General features: G+C 36.3%; 1 protein-coding gene across 3 annotated transcripts in view; it reads right to left on the bottom strand.

Annotated features, from left to right (window-relative positions):
- Nucleotides 1-15,692, bottom strand: part of GRM5 (glutamate metabotropic receptor 5) — a 243,967-nt gene that overhangs the window by 11,367 nt on the left and 216,908 nt on the right. For 2 of the 3 annotated variants that reach the window (XM_031066016.1, XM_031066015.1), the window contains one exon: nt 5,264-5,362. The exons of the other annotated variant lie outside the window; for it this stretch is intronic. In XM_031066016.1, coding sequence (XP_030921876.1) covers nt 5,264-5,362 — 99 coding nt within the window. The remainder of the gene's footprint in view (nt 1-5,263; nt 5,363-15,692) is intronic. 3 annotated transcript variants of the gene reach the window in all.

Raw genomic sequence — 15,692 nt, 5'->3', positions numbered from 1 at the left:
GTAGCTGATATTTCAAATATTTCTTCTACAGTTGTCCACTTGATGACAGAATAGCAATTAGTTTTGTTTCTAATTTTTTTTTCTCATACTGAATCTCTTTAGAGACACTTGAGTTTTGTCTTTAAGGATTTTTTCTGTTCATGAGAGCTATTAACTGCTTTTTATACACTTAGGTGTGAAAAAAAAATATTCCTCTCCCTTTACAAATATTTTTTTAACTGTCTAGAATGGGTTACTTGGTCTTTTGTTTTTGTTGAGGTAGTAGAACTTTTGTTGCAACATTTTCTTCTTCTGTTGTATGATTATTTATGAGATGGTGCATAGGTCTGCCACAAGTGTTTCTTTAGCCAGGTGCTAGTGAAGCAAATTTTTTTTGTAAGGTACTTCAAAATGCAGAAGAAATGAAAAACAGGAAGAGGAATTTACAGACACAGCAGCTGAAAACTCTCATATTTTAACAAGGGTGCCATTCTCGTTAATTAACCAGAGCTGCTAAAATTAATTCTGGTGCTGAATGCCTAGGGACCAGTACTGGAGACAAATTGCATACTGAAAGCTATGCAATTTGAAAATGAGTGACTTCTTCTCTTAATATCTTTCACTGAACTAGGAAAATCAGTTTAAAGTGATGGAATCCATTATTTTTTAAGAAAGCCTAGAATGCATAGCTGCATAGTGGAAACCAAAATATAAGTGGAACCATAAAAATATTAGGGAATTTTTGGTCTCTGTCGCATACTAATATGGGTATCTAACTCCAAATTTGAAATGGTACAACTGCAAACACACACTGGACAATAACTTGATGGAGATATGTATGATATGTTTGCAACCCATCCTCATGTGACTACAATAAGGAAAGATTTCAAATTCTTAAATTTTTTAAGCCCATGAATGGAATTTCATATTTTAGAACATTGGTCTAAATTTTATGGAGCTAAAATTGGTAGAAAATTTGTGCCCAGATGTTTCAATGGCTGAAGTGTGGCAATTAAGGTATAGTTCTGACACTGTGCAGACTTCTTGCATCTTTAAGAATGAACTCTTCCCCATGTTATCCCCAGAAGCAACTGGCAGTGATAAGCAGGATAAACTTCTGTACTTGGCTCAGCCCATATAACTTTCTGCCAAGAAGAACCCTTGTTATTCAAAGTAAATAGTAAGAATCTGTTCTCCTATTAGACTCCTCTGCTGAAACCTTATTAAGGACTCAATGATATAATCACTCTGCCTGAAAAGGATTTGTGTGCTATCTGCAGACTTAATTAAAACTTGATTCTTCATAAGTGATGGTGTGCGTATATGTGTGTGCCCACGATGAATTCAAGTAGGAGCAAATATGCATTTTCTTTCATCTTGTCTCCTGCAATCTCAGATCATTATTTTTTTCCTTGTAGTGACCCAAGTTCTTCAGCCCTGGGAAAATGCAAGTGCCTTGCAACATGCTAAAAACACTGAAATGAAATAAGTGGTAGAATGGTGAACTTCAGTATACAACTATGAAGAAGCAAGTCATAGTTTCTCCCAGAAATATAGAACAACCTGGATAACTTGATGCAGAACCAAAGATGTCTAAATTAGGTAAATTCTACCACTGTAAGGTTTTATTTTGTTGCTATTCCTCTTATTTTAAAAAGCTTTTAAGAAAACCTCGACATGCCTATGTAATTGTTTCCCTGGGTAAAAGACAATTCTGCCACAAACAAATAACCTGCTAGTGATATATCACTCAAGTTATTTAGTTTAAATTAATCTCATACTGCTTTTTCTGTGGAAATAAATGACAACAAAACAGAAAAGAGGAAAAATACAGGGAAAAAATACTTTTGTCATGTCCTGAGCTCTAGAAATAAACAATGATTTGCAATTATTTTTCAGAGTAGTTTTCTGTTGTGAACAGCAAGAGCAATTATTTATATTACTCTAAAAATCATAATGTGTTGATACCTCCTTTCCTCATAAAAATCCCAGCTGACATTTATATGAGTGACTTTAATATGTAAGTATGAAAGAAACTACAAAGTGAGAGGGAGTTGATGGACAAAATCTTTGTCAGTGACCTCCCAGTGCAGCCACCAGTGATGCTGATTCTGGTAACTGCTTCAGCAGCATGCCTGGTTAGATTGAGAAATGGAGGGTTGGGCATCTGAATTAAACATTTCTAGTACATCAGTGATCATAATCCAAAATGCAAAAATGATCCTGGTATAAGATGTATCTTCTTTCCTCTACTACCACGACCTCATTGCTACTGTTAATTAAGATAACTAGAGCTGTGTTATGCTTTTTGTCTGAAAAAATGCCCTTTCAAGCATCTCTGAGCACCTCTCTGCTACACTGGAACATTCTATTCACAAGATGGAGAGAGGACAATGACGCCTCTTGAACTCTGAGCTCCTCTTCCTGAGTTCCACTTAAAGCAGAACATGCTTTAAGGTGTTTTCAGCATTTATTGGTCAACCTGATTTTTAATTGTTCTCATTGCTAAAGGAATGAAGTGGGAATTGGGAAAAATAGAAACCATCACCTTACCTGACACTGAAATCAAGTGTAAAAGCAGTGCACAAAAAAAGAAACACAAGACCCAGACAAAACACAAACAAAAAACCAACCAACAAACCAACCAATAAACCAATGAAAAAAAAATTAACTCTCCTCTTTGTATCTCCAAAGTCAAGGATTGTTTTGACTTCTATCTTCTGCAAAAAGCATGCAATTGGATGAATTTTACATGTAAGGCATGCCTAATAAATAATTGCAGAAGTATTTTTGTGCGTGGGACTTATGAGCAGGAAAATTACTCCTGTGAGTTATTAAACAGTTTCTTATTCATTGCATTCAATCACATAAAAAAATGTATATATTATGCAAGAAATGCAAAAGAACAGATATTGTGATGGCTGCTTTGTGAAAGCTTCATAAAACGTCTAATTCCCGTAGTTGATTTTATCATATATGTGTGAATGATTCCCACAGGTGATGCAGGAGGTTGTAACTTCCCTATTTAGAAATAGCCTTTCAAGGCAACACATAATGTACCCACTACGTCTAATTGTGTGTAATTTTTCATCTTGCAACATCCAAAGCCAATTGTAATACTAATATTAACTGATAGTTAGGCCCAGATGTGGGAAATGTTCACACTAGGGCTGGAATACAGTTATAATGTTGCACGAGGTTTTTGCGGACACGAGCTGAACTGCTCTGCCCAGTATGAATTGCATGGCATTATTTAGACTGGAAGACTGTAAGTGGCATTTGGTCAGTATCATGAGACCTCTTTGTCCCATGAGGTGATGAGTTTTTTCATCATTCACAAATAGTCAGGCCCTTGTATGTCTTTTTCCATCTGCTCTTCATCTCAGTGACTTCTAGCACTGGTCTGATACCTACTGGGATGTGAGAATGTACCTACTTTCTGTCCTGCAGCGTCTGAGTTCTCTCTGGGAGATTCCCAGGCTATTCAATGGCAACTCTGCTGAGCTCACAAAATTGGGCAAGCACCATTGGCCAGGACATTGTGGCTACAAAACACAGCCATCAAATGCAATTGCACTCTCTGTCAAGCAGCAGGTGTTCTTAACTGTTTGAGTAGGTCTTGCAGCTGACAGTCTTGCTGTGGAACTATTAGACTGACACAGTTTCCAGTCTTTTTGACTGTTAGGGCATCCTCTTTACAGGAATCTTTTTCTCCTCTCTACTTGACTCAGATTGATTACAGTCTGGAATGCAAACAGATTCTTCACTGTGAAGATATAAAAAATAAGTTCTTCAAATGTGTATATATGTCCAGGTAAAACCAAGCTGAATACTGTACAACAAAATACAGTTGTCTGACAATTACATGTACTTTTCCACTCTTCAAAGTTCCATCACATATTGATTTCAGATAGCTTTTAAATGAAGAATAAATATTGCTGAAGGCAATGCAATGTAAGAAAAAAAATTCCAGATGACACATAGACAAGAAACCACTCCAGTTGACAAAAAACATACTTTGTGTGCAACACTCAGCAATCAAGGTTTCTGATGGTATTTTAACCGCAGGAGCCCCCAGGTGTGTGCTGTGTGGTGTGAGTGTTGATGGCCCTACGTGTGTGCGTGAATGCTGTACCCAAGGGAAACATAACACTGTGCAATTGTCTCCCTGAACATCCTCCTGCAATGATAAAATTTCCCAAGGGATGTAACACTTGGGAAAAGTGATGGTATAATTTGGTCACCCTGTGCTCTACTGTTATGTTTGTAAATATCCTATGAGGCTTGATAAGGAATGAGCAGGTCTTTTAATAAATAGTAAAATGGTTCTTATGCTTAGTAGGACATAACGCAATGACACAATGCTTCTTAAAACATTGTTTCATGAAAGATGTATAACCATCTTTGGCATGTATGTGCTTATATATTTATGAAAGGACATGTATGGAGAAATGAAAATTCTATCCCATGGGAGAGCTCAACTTTTGGAAATCTGGATGGACTCAGAACGAGAAGAATTGCTGAAATCTCCAAGTATTGCACAGAATTATGTAGTTCGAAGTATTTCAATAGGAAAACCATCAAAATGGCTATACTAAAGCAGTTAATCCTAGTAACATTGAAAAAAAATCTAGTATTTGACATTATTAAATTGTAGCATTGCTTAATATCATGCAAAATATAATGACAACAAAGAAAAATAAGTATATGAATTCAATTGAGAAAGTTATTAAAAAATGCTTTAAACAGTATTTAAAATTACTTTGAAACCTTTCCCTAAAATAACTGTAAAACTCAGAACTTTTCCATAAGATATTTTGATTGAGAAGAACCAACATTTTCATATTGAATATGTTTTTATCAATCAGTTTTTCTCTGCCCTTTTCAAAAGTTCTTTTGGTTAGACTTAATGTAACCCCTCAAATGAAGCGGACCTACTCTTACTCCAGGTTTGAATTCTGCTTCTTTTCATCTGCCCAAGTGGCTTAATGAGATGTAAGATTTCTCCTTCCCAAAGCACCATATTACAACAGCATCACACAGGACATGTGGTTCAGATCACTGGAATGAACACAGTGCAGGGTTTTTTCGTAGTCAGATGGAACACATAAATCAGCAGTGGCAACTTGTTTTCTTTTTTTTTTTTTTCTTTTTTTCTTTCTAAACATACTTTATGGGATACACAGGAATTACAGACAGAAGATCTAGCCTGGAATTATCCAAGGCTGCTTCTTCTGTTTACAGACATATCACACTGACCTAAGGCCACTTGCTCTTTGCTTACCTGGTCATTGTAGCTCGCCCACCATTCCCCATACTCCCTTTTGGGGTGAAACACTCTATTTCCGACTTGTGCGGGGGGGCCAGTCTCCTGCCTTTGTACCTAATAAATCACGACAACAACAGGAGCAAACAGAGAGAAGTGATTGTGTGCACAGCTTTCTTGGTCAGCTGCTGTGCAAAGGGCCATGCGCATGAATGTTACTGTGGCAGTGGTAGAGAAGAGTGCAAAGCAGCTGGGGGTGTGGTGGAATAACTGCATAAAACCCCAGACCAGTGTTAAAGCCAACAGGGTTATGCGGGACAGGTGCTCACCGTTTTCTTTATATATATCTCTCTCTCTATATATATCTGTATCTCTATATAGGAGAAGCCAAATAGTTTTACAGAATAAATAGCATGCTAACACTTTAATATTTTTTTTGAGTTAGACTAAAACAGAGAAATTAGACCAACAGTTTAAGGGAAGCAACACTTAAGAATCAGTGGGAAATCAGCTGGTGGCCATGTTCTGAGCCATAACTTATTCCCCTGATCCTACATCTCTGTAATACGTGGTTTGTTTCACTTTTCAAAGCAAACACCAGAGTAGTGGGCTGGTTTGGTAAAATTGGTGTGGGCTCACAGTTCATGTTGTGAATGGGACTTCCTCTCTCCACTGGCAACAAATTGAAGTTAGATGACTTGCTGAGATCTAGACATAAGGTCAAGTGAGATCAATCCAAACCTAGAGCCCAGTGCAGTACTGTGCGTATTTTATGTAGAAGATCTTACACTTCCATGAAAAGAATCACTTGGATAAACAGATTAATACTTGATCATCTAATTAATTCATGGATAGGATACAAGATAAGACCTGGTCATTATTTACTCTCTGAACACTCAGCTGGGATGTGAGTAATGTAGAGGTCTCATATGGTCTCTCCTCCCAGCTGTGAACTTCACCCAAATTGTACAAATCTTGTGCTAGGTGTTGAAGTACCTATTTAGGTCCTTTAAGAAAAAAACGGGCAAAGCATCTGCATGTGTCTTCTCAAAGAGATAGTAATACCCCACTTCCAAATCCTATGAGCTGCACTGTGGGGTTTTAACACGCTTCTGTGGGGAATCTTGTGCATTTAACACTGTTAAAATCACAGAATAATGAATTTTTCTGTTGCTCATTCCTTAATCTGATCTAGATAACAAAAGTACCTTGAAGAGAATTACCCTGTAAAAGATAAATAACCTGAGTACAGAGAAAGTGAACTAAATATTGGATGCAGATGTAGTAGACCCTCAGATACAGAGTATATTGAATAAATCACTAATGAAGAAACTTAGTGAATCTGAGAGTGAACCGGAGACAGCCAAATGAGATGTATAAGTGCAAAGTCCTTTGGTTTACAAATTATAACCTTACTAAAAGGAGAACAACAGCAATTTTTCAGACTGGCTACCAAGGTTTTAAGACCATCTGGAGTGTAGTATGTAGTGCTCCCAGATAGGCACGAAGCTCGCACAGGACACGTACTAAATGGAAGTCGATTCCTAGAGTGGAGAAAAAGTGGATGGGTTTAGAGAGTAGATAAATTTACTGAAAAAATACAAACGAAGTCAAACTGGATTATACAAAATTAATTGGGATAGTTAGAGAAAAAGAGAAGAAAAGAATGTGCAGAAACTTCACAGAAAAAAAAGGAAATAAAGTTGGAGTGAAGGTGTTAGACATTGAAGAAAGTAGAATTTAAGAAGATCAGGATGGAAACACAGTTATGTTTAGAGTAAATAACCAAAAAAGATATTTTGCCTAGCATGGCATAGGGAAAAAATCAAAACTAGGAAAAACTGGGAGGCTCTAAATACTCACAATAAGCAGGATTCTAGAAAGTAATCAACAAAAAGGACCAAGAGGTAAATGTCCTAGGTAATTCCATCCTGAAGAACCATAGGCTAGGATGGATGTGACCCAGATAAATAAACCTCCACAACTGTCCATTTCACATCAGCATAAATTTCACTACCATGAAAATCAGCAGAGACACTGTTATGAATCTTTCAAGTTTATCCACTCAAGAGTAAATTGCTTGGACCACAAGAAACAGCATGTTGCCTCATAAAACCTCAAAATCTTGAGCCATAGTAACTGCTACGCTGCCATTCAGTCAGTGCTAAATGTCCATGGAATTATGAAAACAGTGACCAAACTCTAATCAATCCTGCAGGTGTGGAAAGTGCTTCTAACTTGAAATGAAGTTCCAAAATTCTTTGAGTGATGATTCTGAAAAGGCACACCAAAGATTCTGCATAAAATGTTTTCAACTCTCAGAGCAAACACAGGAAATTACTTTGACTCAGAACATCTTGCATTAGAAAAATGTCCCTTTCCAGATTGTTAAAACCAAGGATTGCTTTAAAAGAGCAAATCTGTTGAGAGGGAAAACCCTCAGGCATTTCTTTGCAGTTGACATAAGAACTACAACTGTGAAAAGTAATTGGGTATTTTGGAAGATTCATAAAACAGTACAGTGTGAGCAGTATTCACAAGAACAAATTTATTTTCTCATTTTCTCCAATTCCAGGACTATACATTGGCTATAAAAAAGATAGAAGACTTTGATTCTGTGTAGAAAGGCAGCAACTAAATTCTGTTATAGGATTTAAAATATTTTGGGTCATCTTTAAAAATTTTTCTCACATCTTTTGGTGGGGAATGGTGATCTGTGTCATTTTTTTGGCACAGGAGCAAGTTTCCTTAAGGAAAATATTTAATGATAAATACTAATATGTTTTATAAGTGTTGATCAGTGACAGGAAATTTGGGAAGTAATTCCCAATAACTCAGTCACTGCAGAGCTTATCCATTTGCCAAATGCTTGGTCACATCACTCTATCTTACACAGCAGTGCTCTGCTCTCTCCAGAGAGCCTCACTAGAGAGAAAGAAATGCCTGGACTGAGAAACCATGACTACACTGCCTTGGTTTTTAGTGCAGTCAATGTACATTTGATACATGGTAGGAAACACCAATGAGACTGCTCAGGTTTGAAGGTTTTTCTCTGGACTTCTTCACCTTCCAATAAAACTCCTCTTGTAGACCAATATTAATGGATACTATGGGAAACAAAGGGGGAATATGGGTATCATCATCCTGAATGAGATCAATAGTGGTTCACTAAAATCTACAGAAATCAGCTTTTATATATGTGTAGAGTCCTACTTTTTTTTTCTTTTTTTTTTTAATTTTTTAATTTTTTTTCCTGCTCTGACAGGAATTTTTTTCCTGTGCTGACAGGAATTTTTTTTTCCTAGTTTCTAGATATGGGCTTTTTTTAGACTCTTCCTGCACAGTAGATCTTTGTGATGGTATCCTGGTGGTCTTCACTTCATGTTAGGGTGAGACCCATCTTTTTTCATGGTCCCTCGTACTTCTGCTCTTTCCCAGTTTCCATGCAGAAAGTGTTGGATACCTTGATCAGCAGCACATTTCACATAGCTGTACATCCGCTGTCTGGAGGATATTGGCAGGGGAGACCTAGAAGTTGTACCATAGCCTAAATTTGTGAATAGTTTGGTCAAAGACAGTCTTGAATCCTTGAAAAATAATCTATGGCTAGAATGTGGATGTTAATGCACAGGTTCTCTTAAAATGCCCACAACACGCAGGGTGAGAGATTTCTCAAAAGACAAAAGCTTTTAATAGCAAAAGTAGTTTTTTCAAACAATCTGTTCGCTAAAAAAAGGATATGAGCAATTATAAACTGGTTTTTACTCTTTGACATAAGGGTTTTTTCCCTCTTTTTCAGTAAAAATGTTTAACTAACTGAAGATATCTCAGAGTATTTTTAGGTTTTTAAAATGCAAATCAAATGTAATTTATTGTGTTGGAGACGGAGATCAGTCATAAATCCCTATTTCAAATTCAATCTCATACTGCCACACAGAAGTGTTATTGATTATTGAGCACCCAATATGTGCTTGACACTGCTAACTTATATACAAGCAATATATTCCACTTGCAATATTCCTTGGTCTTGATATTAAGAAATGATGAAGAACTTAAATTTCATGGCAGCAGAGTTAAAGCTAGCCTTTAGATTAGATAATATGTTTAAAGATTTCTGCACAAATGTTAAAGAATGGAATATGAAAAATATTTAGTGTTTTTACTGTAGGGGCTGCTTTGAACTACAAATACACTGTGTTCTTGAAAATTGATTCTGTGAGATTGGTCATGCTATCTTGAAATTGCAGCATATTGCACTGAAAATTTTGAAATAGTCTCTGTTTATTGTGTGAAATATCCCCATTTATGTAGTGGCTAAAATAAATTGTATATTATTAAGCATGCCACTTTTTTCATATTAAAAAAAACCCCAACGTATAAACATTAGTTGCTTATTAGCACAATTTCAGCAAGTAAAATTGCTTTAGATCCAAACTCACAATTTTTTTTTTCAAGTTCAGCATAATATTTCACTTTTTTTTAAAGCTTGTTCTAATTAAGCAATCATACATAATTGTAGCTGGTGAATTAAAATAACATTTTTGTTGGAATGATATACAAAGCATTATATTGGCTCAAGGGAAGATTAGAGTGATAGCAAAATATTACAGGTCTTTTTAATTCCCTTGTTCCAGAAAGTTTTTTCTGAAGTGTTGGAAAAACCATTGTACAGGATTTTCATACAGTAGAGTCTCACCTATATAAATGTTCGACATATAATGCTATAGTCAAAACTACAGCAGATTAAAATTGCTATATATTATAAACATATATAAAGATTATATATTTTAGCAGACATCTGCCTTAAATTTCAGTCACAGTCATGAAAAGGTATTTGTCACCAAGTACAGCTCTCAGCCAGATGAAATGCCATCTCTTCCATTAGGCCACATCAACATTCAGGATACAAGTACAAATGCCATTCATTATAATTCATACAGGTGCTCTTACAGTGGCAGACTGCTTGGTGACTTGGTGGACCTTGGAAGGAGAGGGATGCATGTCCTAGCCTTTTGTTTATCAGATTAATTACAGTGCATCAAATCAATTACAATGCCAGTTTTTATCAAAGTTTGCTGTAGAAAGAAGCAGAAGTTCCTTGGGTAGACAAACCTGGTAGACAGGACCTACATTGTGCATGCTAATGAGAACACCTGCATGGCTTCTCTGGGTGCTTTCCAGCATGTGTGACAAGGACAGTGGTGTTATAGTATATGGTGGCCTTTATTTGTCACCAGAATTTTGGGAGACAGGCTTGAAGATTAAAAAAATGTAAAAAGGATAAACACTACTATTAAAAAATAGATATTCTTCCTTTCCCTAAATAAATATGAACCTTTGGGTCCTGTCTTCACTGTTCCTTCCTTTTCTTTTTTGCAGTGCAGTAGCAAGACTTCATTTTGCAACATAAAGCATATGTGGGTAACAGTAGGCAGGGAACTGTTCACAATGTCATTTAATTTGCAGAATTCAGCTATGATATTTGTTTCAAAATGATGGTAACAGTGTCTTAATAATATAAATAATGCCAAATATTAGGCTTGAAGACATGTGCTCAGTTAATGCAGCCAAGAAAATGATATAAATCAATCAATCAATCAATCAACCAATCAAGCAATCAATATTTTAATTAAATTTGAGGGGAAAATTCAAAACAACAGCACTAGCACTGTACACAAAACCATTGTAATAAGGTCATTCAAGAGTATAAATTTATTATACAGATGGAATGTTTTAACAGCAATTTATCCAAAGCTTTCAGTGATACCTTTCACTGAGTTTTATAAAATATTCTTCAGTCATTTCAGAGTATTTGAAGTTTAATTAATCACAGTATCAAGCTTGTCCAAAAAGACACCAAGACTAAATTATTTAGGGAAAAGTGAAGGACTCAAATCATTCAGTAATCTCTCAATCTAAATTTTTGTAACATATTAGATTAAAATAGTTCCAAATGATCCATTTGGGAACTGATTCATTAATAAATACAGACTAATCCATCAAAAGGATAATGACTTTCTCTGAAAAGTCATTTGTTTTTTACCCTGCATACATCAAAATTCAATTTTAGCAAGGCTATGAAGCAAACAAATAGTATCTTGTATCACTATGCCTAGATTTTCTTTTTTTAGATAAGAACAATACCCGTTGGACCAAACCTTCACCTCATGTAAATTGTAATCTGCTTTAATTACACTAAGTCATGCAAGAAGCTTAGCCCTCACTTTTCGACCATCAACTCATAATACAGAGGCATCTAACCACTTTGGGGCAATTTGTAGTCAAGTGTCCCATTAAAGAGCATCAGGAGAAATTAACTTATTTTCTAGTGCACAATGATTTTCCTGTGACATCTTTTGCCCTATAGTAATATGTGGTCCTGTTTTGAACAGCTTTTCTACTTTTCAGCTTCCAAAAGGATTTATTGCACTGAGGTGGGCAATGGCTAGAAGGATTTATTGCATTGAGGTGGACAATGGTAATTGTTACAACTGTTAGTGGTTGAAAGATGGTGCCAATAATTTCTACAATTATTAAGCATTCGTTCTCCCAGTTCACATTCTTTGATAATCTCCCAATTAATTCTCTGTACACGCAAGAGCTGTTTAGCAACACTAAAAAACACCTCTAAATTACTTCTTTAGTCTATAAAACTTCGGGATTTCAAATAATGTCCCCCATGTTTGTTTTCTTTTCATGGTGAAATAAAACGGGAATTGGAAAGCTCTTTTACTGTAAAGCTATTATAACAGTCTGATGGGTATAAGACAGGCAGGATGGGACCTCTCCTCTGACACTGACTGACATTAAAAATAATTTTATTTTTCACCAGGGTAGAAAGTAACTCTTTTTTTTCCCAATGCTTTTTTTCTTTTTTCTTTTCCAGTGTTTATTTTATACAAGACAGAACAGCTCCACCAAGTTCCAGTAGGAAAGCAACCCATGCTGTCAGCAGCCAGCAACCAGCTGCTGATATTACTCCATATAGGAGGTTATGCACTAGTTTTGAGCTCAGTCTTGTGAGTTTACAACCTTTCCTATATTTAGTTTCATCTTTTCCCTGTTTCAATCAGTTCAACTACCCACAGAAACTGCAGAGTCAACGACTTTTATGAAATCTGTGACTGTTAGTCTAGAGTTTAGGAAAGTTGTGTTTTGTCTTGTTTTGCCAGATGATTGACCTGATGTTAGTCTTAGTGTACTGTATGACCAATCAGATCACCAGGAGTATCTCAGACCTTTGATTATGAAAATTTTGAGTATGAACCTATAGGCTGTGTTTTTTAAAATTTAAGTTTTTAAAAATTAGTTTGGAAGTGTGGTGTGGTGTTCTTTTATTATGGTTCAAAATGTGTCAGAGAAATTGTTCACTGCATATATAAGAAGTCAAAACTGGCAGTTGCACTATAAAAATGTGCCTCGATAGAATGTGCTGCGGCAGAAACTCAGGATCAGTATCTTTCTCAATGGGCCTGTGCATGAGGAATGAGAACCAGCTTCAGCTTTCCACAAAAATCTCTCAGTTTTTCTTGAACTCCATCTTCTTTACAGGACTAAAGGCTCTGTGTCAAACAACAGGCCTGTTTCATATCTCAGGCAAGTTGCTGAGGCATAGGAAATTTGAATCTTTCCCATTTACATTTGAAGTCCTCATACTGATAATACACACACATACTCTAAAAAGACTTGATCACAGCTCGATGGCCATGACTTCAAATCTATCTGCTTATTCGTATATGTGGCTTTCAGCCAGTGAAGAGTTGATATCTGGATAGTAGGAATTGCATGGGTTGCATCGTGGGGACCTTGGCATGGTGTGTGTAACAGTGGCAGAAGTTTATTCTGATTGGGTTTCTCATTTGTCTGGAAAATCAGTGTCTTCCAGGACTTTTTTCATACTATAGCATAGCAGTAGTGAAACCTGAAGTTTTCACATTTTAAATTCCATTGGTCTTTTTCAGTATTTTATATGGATTTCATTCATATTCAATATTAGAAGTATTGTTTTAAGAAATTCTGTGGAAAAAAGAGTGGGCTTTTTGAGAAACTTAAATTCAGACTTCTGAAAAAGCTCGCCCCAAGATTTTGGTGCTGAAATATGGCATGATACATTATATAATACTTAGACTGGAATATTTCTAACTATGAATGGCAGCTTCTAGACTGATACAAGCACATTTTCTTATTTTTTGGTCCAAAATAGCTTCTGTTAGAATTGTAACAAAATATATATAGTCAATCATAAGCAGAAAAATAGGATAGGGAAGGGAGAAAACCAGCTGTTCCTTGCAGAAACAGAGCATGCAGTGTGCTGGTAGACACCTGTTTCCAAAATATTTCATTATGGCACAGTTTGGGACTGCCTGATGTCTAATTATACACTAACTATATACACTGGTGGTCCAGGACTGAATCCAATTCAGTGGGAAAAAAATCTACCTTGCTTACCATGTTTTCTTCATAGGAGAAATGAATGGCAATTAACAGCATGTGAGCCCAGGCACCTGATGGCTTTTTCTGATGTGGCATTGTAGTGCTTGAGGGGAAGAAACCTGATTCTGGATTGGATGTGTGAGCATTTTTGTTTAAGCTTAGTAAGATAAAACAAAGTGATCGTGATTTGTATAAGAAAAAATTGTGGTTCCCCTAATGAAGCACAGGTGAGTTTGGCTCACTAGGACAAGGGATCCCCAGTCCTGATGAAAGCTGTCAGTGCTATCACTTCTGCAGGTGCACACAGAGCAATGCTCAGTTCTGTAATCATAAAGGGCAGGGCAAACTTCTTAAGTGGGCATGACAATACATTAAAAAACAGGTGAGTTTTCTGTTTAGTTTGACAGCCATAGCTTATTTTTAAATATTTGGGAAATACTTCAACACATAGTTAATCTGAGTAGAATAAAGTATCACTGCCACACTGAGTTATTAAGCTTTAGTCTAAAAAAGATTTGTGAGAGAAGTGTCTATGATAAGGTGCAGAAATTTATGTGCATAGTTATTCTGTTGTCTAGCATTGTGCTGTTCACAGCTGTATGGAGTAATTAGGCACAAAACACAGCCAATGTTTCTTGAAGATACCTAACATTATCTGGCTGGGCTGGTGATGATTCTTTCCTTTAGAGTGATCATGGCTACCTGCCTGGGTTGCAGATTGAAAGTGCTGCTCAACCTTCTGGCTTAGTTACTGACTAAGAAGAAAATAATCGGTCTTGTTTTGTTTCAGGAGGGTACTTTTGGCTTGTACTGGACATCTATAGGCTTCTCTCTTTTGAGAAAAATACTGGTAGGATTTTAAAGAACTAAACAGCACATATATTTTGGAAAGACAGCATTTAGGGAGGTTTTTAATACTTAGCTGGTAACTCAGAACAGTTTATTATTTGCTTTAAAGGCAAGAAATCTTGCTGTTCTTCAGGTAGTTGTGGGGAGATGAGTGTGAAGCTTGGAAAATGGAGCATGTGTGCCATTTAAAGACACCTTCCTGAAGACATAAACAACCAGTGGTTAATTTTTTGTGTGAAATCCAGGGTAATGATATTAAAAAGCCAAGAGGAGCTTTTGAACATCTGCACTATTCTCCAGGTCAGGGTAACATGACTGAGACCCTTTGATGTGCAGTCCTGACTAGAAATATCATAAGAGCAACTCTTGCAGCAGAAATATACAGCCTTTATCTTGCATGGAGTACTGAGTTATCTGAGAGTGAGGAGAGGATAAATGAGCCCTGAACTTCCAGCGCTTGCAAAAAGGCTGTGTAGCATATGTGATAATAATTCCTGGTACCTCAAGGCAAGATTTACTCAAAGTATTCTTGGCCTTCCTAGTCACTATGAAACTAACTGGTAAGATGACTGGAATCAGAAATTCCAGATGCCTCTCTACACCAGTTATAGGGCTTTGACTCCAGCTCTGTAGTACTCTGCTTTGTGAAGTCACTTCTGATAATGTCAGGTTCGTTAACCCCACCTTAAATGAGGACAGAATATATTTTGGTGAGTCCTGCTGAGATGCATTGCTTTATTTAGGCAAAAGCAGTCTTGTTATCTGTCATTTTGTGGCTGATGTGAAAGCTCTGAATGGAGCTTTGGCATTATCTGTTTGACAATGATTTGATGCAATGCTACACTGTGCTATAAATTAGTGTCAAGAAGCAAAATGCTAATGATAGAGGCCCCTCTATGCACTGGTGACTTAAATAGCATGTTTCTTTTAAATTCAACAGTGACTCACTCTCTTTTAAATAAAACCCCTCTGAGCTATTTAAATGATGCCATGAAGTTCTAGTGCATATTTCCTTTGATTCTGAATACTTTGGTGTTTACTTGAATAATGTTCAAAAGAATCTTTTGAACATTGTACTGAATAATACCTTGAAATCTATTGCTTTGTGTAACCAGATTTTTTTTCAAAGAAATATTTGATTATCAAGTAAAATGGTGGAACTCTG

This window comes from Geospiza fortis, unplaced genomic scaffold (assembly GCF_000277835.1).
Source record: "Geospiza fortis unplaced genomic scaffold, GeoFor_1.0 scaffold16, whole genome shotgun sequence".
Taxonomy (NCBI): domain Eukaryota; kingdom Metazoa; phylum Chordata; class Aves; order Passeriformes; family Thraupidae; genus Geospiza; species Geospiza fortis.
Note: the sequence above shows the minus strand (reverse complement) of the source record. Positions and strands in the feature narration are given on the sequence as shown.